Genomic DNA, 18,036 nt, shown 5'->3' with positions numbered 1-18,036 from the left:
CATGGGTAGGTCGAGCCAACATAATAAAAATGACAATTCTACCCAAATTAATTTACCTATTTAGCGCCATACCTATCAAGCTACCAAAAAACTTCTTTACTGAATTAGAAAAAACTATAACAAATTTCATTTGGAATAACAAAAGATCAAGAATATCAAGGGAAATAATGAAAAAAAATGTGAAGGAAGGGGGCCTAGCAGTACCAGATATTAAACTATACTATAAAGCAGCAGTCATCAAAACAATATGGTACTGGCTAAGAGACAGAGAGGAGGATCAGTGGAATAGACTTGGGGTAAATGACATCAGCAAGACAGTGTATGATAAACCCAAAGAGCCCAACTTTTGGGACATGAATCCACTCTTTGACAAAAACTGCTGGGAAATTTGGAAAACAATATGGGAGAGATTAGGTTTAGATCAACATCTCACATCCTACACCAAGATAAATTCAGAATGGGTGAATGACTTGAATATAAAGAGGGAAACTATAAACAAGTTAAGTGAACACAGAATAGTTTACTTGTCAGATCTGTGGGAAAGGAAAGACTTTAAAACCAAGCAAGAGTTAGAGAAAATTACAAAATGTAAATTAAATGGTTTTGATTATATTAAACTAAAAAGTTTTTGTACAAACAAAAACAACGTAGTGAAAATCAGAAGGGAAACAACAAATTGGGAAAAAAATCTTTATAACGAAAAACTCTCACAGGGGTCTAATTACCCAAATATACAAGGAGTTAAAGCAATTGTATAAAAAATCAAGCCATTCCCCAATTGATAAATGGGTAAGAGACATGAATAGGCAATTTTCAGGTAAAGAAATCAAAAGTATCAATAAGCACATGAGAAAGTGTTCCAAATCTCTAATAATTAGAGAAATGCAAATCAAAACAACTCTGAGGTATCACCTCACACCTAGCAGAGTGGCTAAAATGAAAGAAGGGGAGAGTAATGAATGTTGGAGGGGATGTGGCCAAATTGGGACAATAATGCATTGCTGGTGGAGTTGTGAACTGATCCAGCCATTCTGGCTAGCAATTTGGAATCATGCTCAAAGGGCTATAAAAGAATGCCTGCCCTTTGATCCAGCCATACCATTGCTGGGTTTGTACCCCAAAGAGATCATAGATAAACAGACTTGTATGAAAATATTTATAGCTGCACTTTTTGTGGTGGCAACAAATTTGAAAAGGAGGGTATGTCCTTCAATTGGGGAATGGCTGAACAAATTGTGGTATATGCGGGTGATGGAATACTATTGTGCTAAAAGGAATAATAAACTGGAGGAGTTCCAGGCAAACTGGAGAGACCTCCGGGAACAGATGCAGAGCGAAAGGAGCAGAGCCAGAAGAACATTGTACACAGAGACTGATATACTATCATAGAATTGAATGTAATGGACCTCTGTACCAGCAGCAATACAATGACCCGGGACAATTCTGAGGGATTTATGGTAAAGACGCTACCCACATTCAGAGGAAGGACTGCAGGAGAGGAAACATATAAGAAAAACAACTGCTTGAACGCATGGGTGGGGGTGGACATGATTGAGGGTGTGGACTCGAAACTACCACACCAATGCAACTACCAACAATTTGGAAATTGGTCTTGATCAAAGACACATGACAAAACTAGTGGAAATGTGCATTGGCCATGGGTGGGGGGAGTGTGGGGGGCGAAGGGGAAAGGAGGAGCATGAATCATGTATCCATGTTAAAAATGAATATTAATAAATGTTTGAAAAAAATAAATATATAAAAAAAACAAAAAAATGCTCTAAATCACTAATAATTAGAGAAATTCAAGTTAAAATAACTTTGAGTTATCACCTCACATCCACTGGATTAGCTAAGTTGACAAAAAAAGAAAATGACAAATACTGAAGTGATTATAGGAAAACAGGTATACTAGTGCACTATTGATGGGGCTATGAACTAGGCTAATTATTCCAGAAAGCTATTCTGTATACCCTTTGACTCAGCAATACCATCACTAGGTCTATACCCCAAAGAGATCAAAGAAAAAAAGGAAAAGGACCTATATGTACAAAAGTATTTTTATTTATTTTTAAAAGGCAACGGGGGTTAAGTGACTTGCCCAGGGTCACACATCTAGGAAATGTCTGAGGTCAGATTTGAATCTAGGACCTTCCATCTCTGGACCTGACTCTCAATCCACTGAGCAATCTCCCCTTCCCCCCCACCCCCAAGAATTTTTAGTAGCTCTTTTTTTGTGTTGAAAAAAGAGAGTTGGAAAACTGAAAAAAAAATGCCCATAAACTGAAGGATTGAAGGATGGCCAAATAAGTTTTGGCATATGAAAATTATGAAATACTATTATTCTGTTAAAAATGATAAAGGGGATGGTTTCAGGAAAATTAGGAAGAAATATAAACTAAAGCAATGTGAAATCATCAGAACTAAGAGAACAAGTTATATAACAATAGCAATGTTGTAAGATAATCAACTTTGTTTTTAATTAAAAATATTTTACTTTTTCCCCAATTACACAGACAAGAATTTTTAATATTTGTTTTTTAAAAAATTGATTTTTAAATTTTTTTCCTCCTTTCCTCTTTCTTATCCTCATTCTCTGAGATAGTAAGAAATTTAATGTAGATAATACACATTTAGTCATGTAAAACATATTTCCTGATCAGTCATATTATAAAAAATACAGACCAAAAAACAAATAAATGAACAAGAAAAAAAAGAAAATTAAAAAAGTATATATTGATTTGCATTTAGACTCTTCTAGTTCTTTCTCTAGAGGTGGATAGCATTTTCATTCTAAGACCTTGGGAATTGTCTTGGATTGTTGTATTGCTGAGAATAGCTGTCATTTACAATTAATCTTTGTATAATATTTCCTTTATTGTGTATAATGTTCTCCTCATTCCGCTTTGGTTTAGTTCATGCATTTCCAAGTCCTTTTGAGACAATTTTGCTTATAATTTCCTTTAGCAAAATATATTCCATAAAAATAATATACCTCAGCTTGTTCAACCACTCTCCAATTGATGCCCATGCCCTCACTTTCCAGTTCTTTGCCACCACAAGAAAAGAGCTCCTCTAATATTTCTGTATCTATATGTATGTATGTGTGTGTCTGTGTGTCCCCTTTTCCTTTTTTATCTCTTTGGGATACAGACCTATTAATGGTATTGCTGGGTCAAATGGTATGCACAATTTTATAGCACTTTGGGCATAGTTTCTGCCATATTAGCCAAATAGGGTAGTACTATACAGGAAAGTAGGAGAGGAAAGGAATAAGAGAAGAGGGGAATGACATAAGGGAGAACAGATTGGGGAAGGTGGTGATCAGAAGCAAAACACTTTTGTGGATGGGCAGAGTGAAAGCTGAGAGAGTGTGGCATAACAGGGAATATAGGGTGGAGGAAAACACACAGTTATCATAACCATGAAAAAATGTATGGAAAGTTTCTTTAATAAAATTCTCATTTCTCAAATATGTTGAGAAATGTGTTAAATTTATAAGACTACAAGTTATTGCCCAATTGATAAATGGTCAAAGGATATGAATAGGCAGTTTTTAGATGAAATAATCAAAACTATCTGCAGTCATTTGAAAAATGCTCTAACATATTATTCATTAGAGAAATACACATTAACACAACTCTGAGGTACCACCTGATCCCTATGAAGTGGTCTATTTTGACAGGAAAGGAAATTAAAAAATGTTGGAGGAGATGTGGGAAAATTGTGGCACTAATGCACTGTTGGTAGAGTTCTGAACTTATCTAACCATTTTGGAAATCAAATTGGAACTAGGTCCAATGGGCTATAAAACTTTGTATACCGTTTGACTTAGCAACAGTGTTACTAGATCTGTATCCCAAAGAGATAAAAACAAAAAGAAAAGTGAATATGAACAAAATATTTATAATATCTCTTTATGTGATGGCAAAGAATTGGAAAGCGAGGGTCTGACTCTCAGTTGGGGAATTGCTGAACAAGTTGAGGTAAATGATTGTAATGGAATACTATTTTGCCATAAGAAATGATGAGCAGGATGATTTTGGAAAAACCTAGAAAGACTTACATGAGCTGATGCAGAGTGAAATAAGCAGAACTGGAAAACTTTATATATAGTAACAACAATATTGTATGACAATCATCTATGAAGGATACTTATTCTCAGCAATGCTGTGATTCAAGACAATCTTAAAGGATTAAAGATGAAAAAATTCTATCCATTTACAGAGAATTGATGGAGTCTGAATTCAGACTAAAGCATACTATTGTAATAGAGAAAAAGTGGTTTTTGATTTGATATTAATATTTAAAGGTGTCACCAGGAACTGAATAAATATCAATTCTAAAATGATTTTAGTAATTTATTTACAAAATATAGGAGAGAGTGGAAGTAGAGAGATGAGAAGAGGGCAGAGTAAGAGATCTAGCTTAAAGAGCTAGACTATATAACTCATTCCCTGGCTTTACTCTGGCAGTGCTCCAGAGGTCCTAGCTGGAGAGCCTAAAAGTGAATTAACAAGGGGTTTAGACATGAGCTCTTTTCCCAATCAAAGGAGCCTCCAGGAGGCTGGTACCTCCAGGGAGGCTAAGGTAGTTATCTTCTTCACTCCCCACGTGTAGTTCTAAGGGAAAGTTTTAAGAACAGTCTCACCAAGGTCTCAGGATCCCAGGTCCAGTGCTCCACCAGGTCCAAGTCATGAACTAGAAGAGAGCTACAGGAAATTGTCACTCTCTTTTAAAGGGGCTTCTTTTGCGTCACTTTCTATGCTTTCCTCTTAGTTTGCATGTCCAATCACAACAGATGCTTTTCTTAGGACTGCCCAGGAGACAGTCAGTAAATTCTGATTCGCCACTCACTCTAGCACACATGGGTCACAGACCTCCCAACTTGTGAATTAGGTGGGGATGTTCTCACCTTTGGTGATCAGATTAAAGATGGGCAGGGTAGATTTAATTTCATTATCACAACATATTTCTTAAAAAATTATTTTTCCAGAATACATAATAATAATTTTGTTATAAAAATTAGAGTATAATTATATACATAATTTAAATAATTGTTTTCTGACATTTTTCATTCCATATTCTCTCCTTTCTTTGCACTCCTTCTCCCTCCCCAAAATGGCAGGTAATATGATATAGCTTGTACATGTACTATACATATTTCCATGTTCATCATGTTTTGAAGGAAGCTATCATTTATACTAGAGAAAAATTCAATCAAGGAAATAATATGAAGAATGGTGTACTTCAATCTGCATTCAGACTCCCTTAGTTCCTTTTGTGATAGTAGCTGGCTTTTTCATTATGAGTCTCCTAGAGTTGTCTTGTATTGAACCATAATATATTTCACTTTCTTTATAAATTTTTTTTGTTTGAGTTTTCTTCCAAAAAAGGACTATGATGGAAAAATGTCTTACACAAGTGCAGATGTGAAATCTATATAAGATTACTTACTCTCTGAAGAAAGGGGGTGGGGAGAGAATTTAGAACTCAAAAGTTTTAAAAAATGATTTATTTTTACTTGAAATTTGGGAAAAATAAAATATTTTTTGAAGGGCCACCTCTCAAGTCCTTTGAACCTTTGATTTTAAGTATATAATTTCTTGGCTTTGTTTTTTAGGGTGAGGGAGAGATGGATCCATATTTTCCATGTCTCAGTTATAGAAACTTACATTCAAGTTAAGTAGATGATGTAAGCTATTTTTTAAACTAGAACCCAAGTCTCTTCCATTTGCTGCCTTTCAGATTAGGAAACATAAGTGATTATGGCAAATATTATTGGTATATCAGATTGACAAAGATGATGAAAGAAAAAATGTTAAATGCTGACAAAAGATACACATACACTCTAATGTAGGGTTTGACAATGTATGGCTCTGGAGCTATATCTGGCTCTTTTGATGGCCAGATATGGCTCTTTCTGCAGGAGCCATAAAGTCAATTTTTTTCAGGAGCTGTTACAGGAGCACACACTGTTACAGGAGTGTGCACTGTGAGCATTGTACAGCTCTCACGAAATTACATTTTAAAAAATGTGGCATTTATGGCTCTCACGGTCAAAAAGGTTGCTGACCTAATGCATTGTTGATGGAGCTGAATTGTGGTCTAACCATTCTGGAAAACTTGAAATTTTTCTATAAAAGTCGTACCATTTCATCAAAGATTATGGGCATATGGATTGGAGCATATGCCCCAAAGAGATCAGCAGCAAAAGAAAAGGTTCTACATATCTATAGTAGCACTTTTTGTGGTAGCAAAGAATTGGAAGGAAATTAGTACCCTTTAAATTGAACCTAATTCCTCTGATTCCAGTGCTTTGAACAAAATGTGTTATATGAATGAATATAATGGAATATTATTACACTATAAAAAATGAAGAACCTGAAGAATTCAGAGAAACTTGGGAAGAAATATATGAACTGATGTAGAATGAAATAAGTGGAACTATGAGAATAATTGGAAGTGGCTACATACAACATTATGTAACATTAAAAAACAACATTGAAATGTTTTAGAATTTTCATCCTTTCATGGCCACTCTGAGACTTTTGAGGAATGATTGTAAGTCTCCCACCCCACATCAAAGAGGTAGAGTGATATAGACCCAGAATGAGTCATAATATGACAGGTCAATGTGTCACGTTGTTCTACCTAATTGTACTTCTTTGTTTTAAAAGAGAGTTCATTGGTAGAAGTGGGGAAAGTTGATGGGAAATGAAACTGATATAAAAACAAACATCATTTATAAAAGAAAATGTAAATCTCAATAGGCATTATAAAGTGACAATTATGTTTAAGGACCTGTATTAGATAATATAGATATAAATTCAACTTAAATGTTTTCTATTCTCAGGGAACATATATGCAACTCCAAGAATATAACATCTCAGCAGAAGCCAGCAGCAACACCACCTTTAGATATATACTTGATGGGATCAGTGCCGTGTAGGCACTGAGCTAATAACTGTTTTTACTATATATTTCAAATATATACTATATGTATTTGAAATATTTGTGATTAAATGGAATTGAGATAGCAATATTTGAGCATATTTGTGGGCATAAGAGCAAGAGCTAATAGACAGGGAGAGATTAAAGATTAGTAAGAAGAGATGATGGCAGAAGTTATATGTTGGAAGAAAGAATTATTAGAAAAATTCTCTGAAGACTGTATATTAATTTAAAATTAATTTTTAGATAGTAAAAGTTGGAGTTGGAGAGAAAGAAAAGTACCTACTTGCATAGCTATGCCTAGTTAATCTTAGTTTGCCCCTAGCATTTCTGTTTGCAGCACTAGGAAAAGTCAAAAGGGCTGTGCTGCTTCCTAGCCAAAGCCCAAACATGCCAGACAAGACCCAGACCAAGCACAAAGAGCCAAATAACCTAAAATATCATTCCACTTTCTCAATTCCTTCTCTTGTTATGCCAGTGATGTCACTTCTCCCGGGTCTCTTTGTTTGGACAGAGTTGACTTCAGTCTGGAGTAGAGGTCAGTAGTCTTCCAGTCACCAGGAGTCCTGGGGGTCAAGAGGCAAGTATCTTCCTGGAAGCCAGAGAGCCAGGAGGCCTCTGGTGTTCTCCCATAGTAAGCACGTGTGCCCTCTCAAAAGGGTGAGTCTGAGAGCTGAGACTGAGATGGATTTTCAGAATTTTCCTTTTTCAAAGAAAGTGGGATATAATTTATATCAAATTCACACACAAGAAAGGATGTTCATTCACCACTTGGTATGCATTTATCTCTCTAAGTTTTATTGATGATTTTATTTTCACATTGCTGTAATTTCCAGATGTACTACTACTACTTCTTCTCTTCACTTCTGCAACCTTCCCTTGGAACAAAGAAAAACACTTGACATGATGACCACATCTAACAATTATTATAAGTGTCCTCATTTCTGTGCAAATCAAAACAATGCTGAGGTACCACCTCACATATAGTAGATTGACCAATATGACAGGAAAGGAAAATATTAAAGTTTGGAGGGAATGTGGCAAAATTGGGACACTAATGCAGTGCTGATGGAGTTGTGAATTTATCCATCCATTCTGGAAGGCAATTTGGAATTATGTGTAAAGGACTTTAAAAGAATGCTTGACCTTTGATCCAGTCATACTAAGGTCTATGCCCCAAAGATATAATAAAGAAAAATACTTGTACAAAAATATTCATAGCTGCACTCTTTGTGGTGGCAAAAAAATATTGAAAAATGAAGGCTGTCCCTCAGTTGGAAAATGGCTGAACAAATTATGGTATGTGATGGTGATGGAATACTATTGTGCTGAAAGGAATGATGATCTGGAGGATTTCTATGTGAACTGGAAGAACCTCAGTGAACTGATGCAGAGTGAAATGAGCAGAACCAGGAGAACATTGTACACAGAAAGTAAAACATTGTGGAACAATCCAATGTAATGGTCTTTGCTACTAGTAGCAATGCAACAAGCCAGGACACTCCTGAAGGACTTATGGGAAAGAATGCTAACCACATTGAGAGAAGGAACTAAGGGAGTAGAAATGCAAAAGCAAAACATATGACATCACTTATCACATGTATATATGGGTATGTGATTTGGAATTTAGGCTTTAAAAATTACTTTGTGGCAAAAATGAATAATATGGAAATAGGTGTCAAGTGATAAGATTTAAACAACCCAGTAGAATTACTTGTCAGCTCTGGGAGGGGACAGGAAAGATGGGAGGAAAAGAAAATGAATCATGTAAACATGGAAAAATATTTAAAAATAAAAAAAATTTAATAAAAGAGTCTTCACTTCTGTCCAAGGAAAATACAGAAGCACATTTTTCCTCATATGTTTTTCAGAGCAAGGATTGCTCATTCTAATTGCATAGTGCCTGGCTTCATTTTTAGCATTTTTTCTTTTAAATAATAATAGCTATTATATACCTTGTTTTCTTACTTTTGCTCCCTTCATTCTGTAGCAGTTCATTCCCAAGATATATATCTTCCTATTTTCTCTGAATTCATCATATTTGTTGCTTCTAGTGACCCAATAGCAATCTATTGTCATATAACACAACATGTACTGCCACTCCACAGTTGACTAGCACACATTTTGTTTCTGATTTTTTTACTACCACAAAACTACTACTTTGAATATTCTGATATATATGTTGTCTTCATTTTTATTTTTGGCCTCCTTGGGATATATATATATACCCAACAATGAAATATCTTCTAGGCCAAGGATATAAATAGTTTAATGACTTTTCTTGTGTGATTCTAAATCATTTCCCCAGAATAGACAGAAAAATTTACAGCTCCACCAACATTGTGCTAGTGTGCCATTCTTCCTTTTAGCCCTTCCAACATTGACTATTTCTGTCTTTAGTCATCTTTAAGAATTTTCAGGTTCTGAGGTAAAATCAAAGGATTGTCTTAATTTGCATTTCTCTTGTTACTAATGATTTGGAGCCATTTTTGGTTGTCAATATTTTTTCTTATTGCTTTTAAAAATGAAAAAGGACCGTTTTTTATTTCTTTCATCACAGAAGATATGGGATTCATTAAGTGCATGAATAAATGTAGGAAACAAAAACACTCAAAAGGCCCATCAGACTCCTTCTATGAGGTAAAGATACTTTACAATTAATTCATACCACCTATTTGCCTAAGACCCATACCATATGAATAGCTCACCATTAAATCATGAAATGTTGGAAAAGTACAAAGTTCCTGATTTCTCATTTGGCATGACTTTTGCCCTTTGCCTATAAGGTATTTGTAGTCCTCTTCTTCCTCTGAGAAGTGTGCTGTTAAGGCAACATTCCTTTGGGTGGTTAGTGCCCACTTCTTAGAACTCAGGAAACCTTGGAACTCTAAAGAGTTAAACTCAGGATTACCCCATAAGATTACCCCAAGGTTGGAAATGACAATTGCTGGTCTCTGACCTGTTCTCTGAAAAGGAAACAGAAAGAAGGGCAGAAGAGAGCAGCTAGGATTGAGAGGTGGAAGAATTCCCATTTCATGCTGCATGTATCTGTTCTAACTTTAAGTTGCTTTTTCTACTCCTTGCAAAAAGGATGGGGGATGGTGGTGGTATTTAATCTACCTCCTCGTCCTTGCTTTACTACAGTCTGGGAGTCCATAGGAGAGAAAATTCACAAAAATGATTCCTCCCCATAGCTTTCAGTTGGAGCTATTCAGACTTAATAAAATTCTTAAATAAAATAAGTGATCACTATATTACTTTACAACCCTCTTGACCATGACAAGGAGTTTGGGAAGCAGTAACTTGTGTACCCACTGAAAGAATAGTTAAATCTTCTTTTGAGTCTGTGTATGCTTTGAAAGAACATATGCAATCTTTGTAACACACAACCATATTCTTAAATAACCTGACCATATTCTGTGAATCTTTTATGTTTATTGTACCTGCTTATCTTTTGCTGGACCTCTGCATACTTTACAATAACCTAGACATCCTTCATGAATTGGTGCTATCTTTGTAAGTACTATCTTCTCTGTATCTTCTGTAGAGCCTGTGTCTTCTTTTGAGAGGGAAATACATTCACTAGAAATAAAGAAAATTCTCAGCAGTGCTTGGGTACCCTCCTTAAGGGTTCTCTATATTCTCTGAGGCATCTTTTTTCAGGACCTGTCTATTCTCTGTGCATCCTCAATAAGGACCTCCGTATACATTAGAGAGGCTGTGCTTCATGAGGGCTACATTTCACTTTAGGAAGCATGTCTCTGCAGAACTTGTGTGCCCCTGTACACTTCTAGGTATATTTGGTCAGGGCTGGTGCATTCCCTTTGTAGATATATACTTCTGCTACTTGGACTATGTATTTTCTGCTAGAACCTGTGCATATTCTCTAAATGCTTTGGCATACTTTTCTGATGTCTGTGAATCCTCCCTAAGAACCTCTGAAGCCTTGCCAGGGTCCTGTTGCTCTCAGGGTTTAGGGTAGGCCATGTGTCACTGTGGTATACAGGGAAATTCACAGTGATATAACCTCAGGAACACCTGGGACAAAAACATGCCAGCTAGTTGGAGATCAAAGCTGAGGTAGGGACACTTAGGACTCATAACCAAGCAGACACATACCTACATTCTATGAGATCCCTGAAATCTTGTTCTTCTTGGATTCAGCCTCTCTGGCGCCAGAGCAACTGGAGTAGACTGGAGTGGACAGTGTTGCAGATGAGAAAGGGGGACTTTGAGGTAGGCCCCCCAAAAAGTGAAGCCCTTGTTGAGCTGGATAGACCAATATTTGATATTACTTGGGTGTGTATACACACACACACACACACACACACAATAGCTTTCTATATCTATATCTATATCTACACAATATCTGTACATAGATATACAGAATTACTTGGGTAATTCACTGGAGACTGTTATCAAAAAGTGGGTAATCTGAGTGGGTCTCGAAGACAATTTGGGTGTGAGGAAGGATGATGGGATATAGGTGATTATAAGGTGATTGGAGGAGGGATGAAGGTAAAGGAAGGTATATAGGAGATAAGGGAAATGGAGTATGTAGGAGAGGGCAGCTCAAACAAGTTTATTCACAGAGGCTAGAGACAGAGGATATTGGGGAAGATAGGCTGAACCCTTTCAGGCAATGAAAGATATCTCTATAGGTACAAAGGAGTTGGGCCAGTCAGTAATGTTTTAACTCTGGCTGGAGTGCTTCTCTAGTCAGTTTCCAAAGTTCCTTGAGGGAGGAATCGAAGGGGCTCCTCCCTGTCAGTGAAACTGTTAGTAGGAGGAAGTCTCGGGTAACCACTTCCTGCCAAGATGGATGCCTGCAGTTCCCTCAAGAAAATAAAAGAAAATGATTCCTTCCCCTTCAGCCCTTGTCTTAATTTTCGACACAATGATTCACCAGAGGGTTTGAATAGGTAACAAGGAGATTTATTAATACCAAGGTCAGTCAGAAGGGGAGAGGGGTTTAGGGTTTTCTAACTGCTGCTAGGGAGAGGGTGATGGTGGGGGATGGGCCTCGGAGAGGTTTAGACTGAGAGAGCCTGCTCTCCCTGTCAGGAAGATTTGATTGCCTTTTAAGTAAAGTCCTTATCAAATCACTAAAACTAGGGATAACTTATTTGAGGATACTCTACTTGTCTATAAAAACTAAACCCACAACGTCCAATCACCAAACCCTCCCTTCCACCCAGGGCCCAAAGGAAATTCAGGGGAAGGGGAGGGATATAGATGGAGAGATCAGGGAGAGGTCCAGAGAAATGAGATAGGTCTAAATTTCCCCAAGACAAAATAAGCACAGGCTGAAGCAATTAGGCCAAAGCCAAGCTGAAAGGCCTAAGCCAACAGGCTGAGCCAAAGCAAAAGCCTCCAGCCACATTGAAAGCCAGAAGGCAAAAGCCCTGTCAGTTGGAACTTCACCTCTATTTATAGCTTCAAGTTCTAACTGACTTTCTGAAGATTCTACGATCTTTAACTGACTTTTGTGACCTTTAGAAATTACAGAAGCAAAAAGTTTCTGTTAGCCACCTTGTATTACAAGACTTCCCAGCTTTTTCCCTCTCTCAGTGTCCTTTTGGACAAGCTTCTCCCAGTTCTGATTACATGAAAGTATTAAAAACCTTTTAAGTAGCTGAAATATCATGTGGAGGAGAAATTAGATTTGCTCCTGTTGGTTCCAAAAGGCAGAACTGGATAGAAATTTTAGTTGGAAAGATATGCTCTCAATGTAAAGAAAAACTTCTAAACCATCAAAAATGCTCTAAAATCAAATGGGCTACCCTGTAGGATAATGATTCTTTATCTCTGGAGGACCCCAAGTGAAGGTTAGAGGACCACTCATTGGAGAAGTTGTAAAGATTAGTGCTTAGTTACAAATCCATCAATTCCAGCTCTAGGCCATTACTCACATCTATCCCTTCCTCTCCATTACCATTTCTACCCCCAAACATAGGCACTTAAAGCTAAACATCTCTATTATTCTAACAGTCTCCCAGTGGATGTTCCTACATCTGCTCTTTAACCCATCTGATCCATCCTTCATCCTTTCATCATACTAACCATTATTCTATCCAAAACTAAACTCATTTACTCCTCCTCCTGTCAAACCTACAATTTCTTTTGACTTTGCTATTTTGCCTAAGAAATCATCATTTACTCTCTTTCCAATGTTAGCTATTTTGATTCTTTGATTATTTCCACTCCCTCAACACTCACATTGCAAGAGATGTGTTCCCCCCTTCCCCTTTTTATTACAGGCCTACTGGAATATTCAGATATCTGCATCTTCCTGACCACAGACTCATCTTCTTTTGACCCAGAATATCTGGGAAAAGTAGAGAGACCAGTTCACATACTAGAAAGGGTGACATCAAGGAAAGACTCTGAAAAAAATTCTTACCTTCTGTCTTAGAATTGATACAAGTGTTGGTTCCAAGGCAGAAGAATGGTAAGGGCTAGGCTAATGGGATTAAGTCACTTGCCTGGGATCACACAGCTAGAAATTGTCTGAGGCCAGATTTGAACCCATGTCCCCTGGACTCCAGGCCAGGTGATCTATCCACTGAGCCACCTACCTGCCCCATTCTGTTGTATTCTATAAATAAGCTAACCTTCCAGCCAGGGAAATCAAAAGGATCCATGAACTGCAAGAATTTTTCAGAACTTTCCATTTTCCATCAGCAGCTTTGCTTGGTTTCCACTCCATGGGATATCATGTTCTCTGCCAGGATAAACATCCTTTGAAATTGTTTTTTTTTATTCTCAAAAAATATATATTAAAAAAAATTACATTGACACTTTCTTATATGGCACTAGGAAAACAAAAGGACAACAATTTCCCCAGTACCCTGGATAAGGACAATATGTTCAAAAGGCATCCCCTGTCAGATAAGGATGGTCTCTCAGGGAGACTGGCCAATGTTCAGTCCATGATGAATGTGCAATGTGTCTGCCTGCTGATAATAATCAATGTGGAGGTCTGGTGAACCTGTTCCAAAGTTTGATGGAGTCCTGTCAGCCCTTGAACATATATCCAATGGCTGGTCTTATAACATAAACTCATGATGCTGCTTCCCTTGGTTGTGTCTTCTTTCCTGATTGTGAGGGAATCTGAGATGAAAGACCAGGTTTTGACCTTGTAAACTTCAAGGTCAAAGAATTACCAGAGAGGTCCACAGAATCCATTGTAGGGTTTGCTAAGAGGCACAACAGCTGAGTGAGGAGCCAGAATTCAGGAAACTACCTCATTGGTGTAGCCTAGCAATAGCTAGGCACAGTCACTATGTCCTACTAACAAGAGAACAATTCATTCATTAATTATGTACCACTCAGAAGTGAAATCTGGTGGTGTTCACTCCAAGTGATCATGTTGAAGGAAGTATGCCTCAGTCTAGGAAAAATTTTTACTCCTCTATTTCTTTGAAAAGGTTGTGTTGTTTCATCAGGGTGCATTCCCCTCCTTCCTGAGGATCCAGGTTGTACATACATAAGTAACCATCAGAAGCTCCTACTAATAATCGAGGAATCTTCTGAATTGTGGCAAGTGAACAGATATTTTTGTGACTGCAGAATGGTAGTCTGACAGTAGCAAATGCTCTTCCCTGGTTAAACATTTCTGTTACTTGAGAGGGCAAATAGCTGGTAGAGGCCATAAGAACTTTCCCAAAGTAACCAGTCCAGGTAGTGGGTTCCTCCTGAGGTTTCTCTTTCACAGTCCCAAGTTTGAAGATGTGCACTGTTTCAGTGTAACTGGAAGCAGAGAGGAACATTCCATCCATGCTGAAGGCCAAAGAGCAGATGCTTACACACCTCTTCACTCCTCTCTGGAACTCAAAGATTTTCTGTCCTTCTGGAATGGAAAATACTCTAATAATAGTTCCCTTCTCAGAAGTTGTGGCAAGTTTGGTACCACTTGCATCAAAAGCCAAAGCTGCTAGGGGACTACCATGAGCTGGTATCATATTAGCAGTCCTCAAATTAGTGGTGTCAAAGACTTGTACTTCTCCAATAGTTGCACTCCCAGGATAAGCCAAGTAACAGTTGTCATTGTTTATTGACAGTGCACACAAACCTGCAGGGTTTGGAGGAATTTCCCTGATTGTATGCAGTACCTTCATACCATGAATATTGCGTATGTATAGACATTCTTCTAGGCATACTATCAACCTCTGTCTATTCAATTTGACTGCCAATATTGTATTGGAATAGCTATAATTGCATATTTCAGTCCCCTTCTTAAAGTGGCAGACTTTTAGCTTTCATGGAGCTTTGAGGCTAACAATGGCCATGAGGCTACTTGAAAACAATCTTTCCATAATACACATGTCTTCTGTATCAGTACATTCATAAATCTGTTCCAGTTTATCCAAAGAGGAAAAGGAGAAGAATTTGTAACTAGATTTACTCCCAACAGCTAAGGATGTGTTGTCCTGGTTGAAGTTGGCGAAGAGCAGCTGACTGGAGCCGGCCTCCCCGCTCTGACTGGCCAGTTTCATGGCTGAGAGGGGGGGGCCTGGGCTCAGGCGCTCTACCTCCCGGGACGGGAGAGACGAGGGAGTCAGGGTCGGCTCCAGGCCCCTCTCTCCGCCGCTGTCGTTGTAGTCTCCTGCATCGTGGGTCCTCCAGCTGCAGTGGTTGTGGTTGCTACTGCTCCTACTGCCGCTGCCACCGGCCCCCGCCGCTCACTGCTCCAACTTCTCCATCCTTTGAAATTTAATCGCCATATTGATTGATTCAGATACTCAATACCTTGTCAACTTTTAGTTGCCTCTGCCATCTGAATGGAGAGCTGGAGAGTGAAGCAGAATATTCTCAAACTCTTTCTTTATAGAGGGCTTAGAACTTTCAGATCCTTCCAAATAACTTTCCATTTTCCAGCAGAAGTTTAACTTGGTTTTAAATCAACTCAGTCATACCCCTCCCCTGGTGAGCTCTACTACTCTACATTTCAGCATCCTTTTGTGTGTTATCTTTCCCAAGATGGTAAGCTTTTAGAGGGGAGGGACTGACTTTATTTGTATCCTTAGCACATAGCACAGTGCCTAGCACATAGTAAGTATTAATTGCCTCATAACAGACCCAGAAAATTATCTGGCATACTATAAAGAAGTCAGTACAACAGCTCTGTGGACCTTCAGTTTGGTAGGTAAACTTCTTTCCCATGCTGTTCTTTGGAGCTTCCTAAACACTGAGATAGTTCTGTCAAAGTGTATGTCAACCTATGTGTATTTCCCTGGAAAGTATATTGCCAATATAAATGAACTTGTCCATAGCATTCAAAATTTCTCCATTTTTTATGTAGTACTGGCAGGTGGAGAACCTTTGTTTTCTTGGTTTTGTCAGACCAAAATTAATGCAAAAAGCAGAGAATCAATTTATACCCTGTTGCATCTCAGTCTCAGAGTTTGCAATGAATGCACAATCATCTGTGGATATAAAGTTGTGCCCCAACTGTTTCTCCACTCTAGTCTTGGCTTGTAGCCTTTTCAAGTTAAATAGTTTACCATCAGTTCAGGAGCTGAAGTTGATGCAATTTTCATCCTCATTAAAATCATCCAACATTATTGAAAACATCATGTTAAAGAGCATGAGAGCAAGCACACAGATCTGCTTTATTTCATTAGTGAGTGGGAAAGTCTGAGAGCATCATCCATTATTCAGAACTCATGCAAGCATGCTATCATAAAGCTGATGAACTTCTCTACAACCAAATTTTGCCATGACTGATAATCAAGCCCTCATGACTGACAACCAAGCCCTCATGACTGACAGTATCAAAGACCTTGGTCACATCAAGATGTTATGCTACAGACCTCTGTTCTGCTCCCAGCATTTCTCTTTAAGTTGTTGGGTAGCAAAATGCCATATATTCTTTGACCCTTTATGAAGTCAAACTGGCTCCTGGGTAGATGACTATCTTCCAGGTGAAGGATCAACCTATTAAGGAAGAGTCTGGCAAAAGTTATTACAGCAATGACTAAGAGAGAGACCTCCCTGTTTGTCACAGGACGACCTATGTGTTTTCTTTTCTAGAGATAGACAATGGAGGCATCCTTGGTCTCTTGGGGAATAATTTCTTCTTGCCATAGAACCCAAATTTCAGTTAGCTTTTGTATGAGCAGTGGGCCTTCTTATATTTTCATTCATTTATTTATTTATCTGTTTATCTATGTATTTATTTATTTATTTGTTTTAAACATTTATTAATATTCATTTTTAACATGGTTACATGATTCATGCTCCTACTTTCCCCTTGACCCCCCCCCCACTACCCCCCCACCCATGGCCGATGCACATTTCCACTGGTTTTAACATGTGTCATTGATCAAGACCTATTTCCATATTGTTGATAGTTGCATTGGTGTGGTAGTTTCGAGTCCACACCCTCAATCATGTCCACCTTAACCCATGCGTTCAAGCAAATGTTTTTCTTATATGTTTCCTCTTCTGCAGTCCTTCCTCTGAATGTGGGTAGGGTTCTTTTCCATAAATCCCTCAGAGCTGACCTGTGTCATTGTATTGCTGCTGGTACAGAGGTCCATTACATTCTATTTTACCACAGTATATCACTCTCTGTGTACAATGTTCTTCTGGCTCTGCTCCTTTCGCTCTGCATCAGTGGGCCTTCTTATAAATCTCTGCTGGAATGCAATGAATACCAGGAGCTTTGCCACACAGGAGGAGTCTAATGGCAATCAAAATCTCTTCTTCAGTTGGAAGTTTGACTAGAGGAAGATTCACTTTAGCCTGAGGTATATGATCAATGGCTTTAGTACTCATTAATGAAGGTACTTTAAGAACACTGTGGAAGTGTTCAGCCCATCTCTCCAGGATCATGTCTTTGTCACTGATCAATGTGGTTCCATTAACATTAAATAGTTGAGATGTAATACAGGTCTTTGGTCCATAAATAGCTTTCAGGCTGTCAGAGAATCACTGAGGGTTGTTACTATAACTGTAAAACTGCATTTTTACTGAGTCAAGAATCCTGTATCTCTGAGCTTTGTTCCACTTTACTTTTAATGGAGTTAAATGTTGCCTTCTTAGAAATGGACATAATATCTTGCTGGTAAATCTTGT

General features: G+C 38.0%; 1 protein-coding gene and 1 pseudogene across 1 annotated transcript in view; one reads left to right on the top strand and one right to left on the bottom strand.

The window, feature by feature from the left end:
- Nucleotides 1-18,036, top strand: part of LOC123242163 (Ig heavy chain Mem5-like) — a 140,468-nt gene that overhangs the window by 109,671 nt on the left and 12,761 nt on the right. Inside the window, exon 3 of the mRNA XM_044669713.1 lies at nt 7,481-7,517. Coding sequence (XP_044525648.1) covers nt 7,481-7,517 — 37 coding nt within the window. The remainder of the gene's footprint in view (nt 1-7,480; nt 7,518-18,036) is intronic.
- Nucleotides 14,361-15,452, bottom strand: LOC123232572 (annotated as a pseudogene).

Source organism: Gracilinanus agilis, chromosome 1, assembly GCF_016433145.1.
Source record: "Gracilinanus agilis isolate LMUSP501 chromosome 1, AgileGrace, whole genome shotgun sequence".
NCBI classification, from domain to species: domain Eukaryota; kingdom Metazoa; phylum Chordata; class Mammalia; order Didelphimorphia; family Didelphidae; genus Gracilinanus; species Gracilinanus agilis.
Note: the sequence above shows the minus strand (reverse complement) of the source record. Positions and strands in the feature narration are given on the sequence as shown.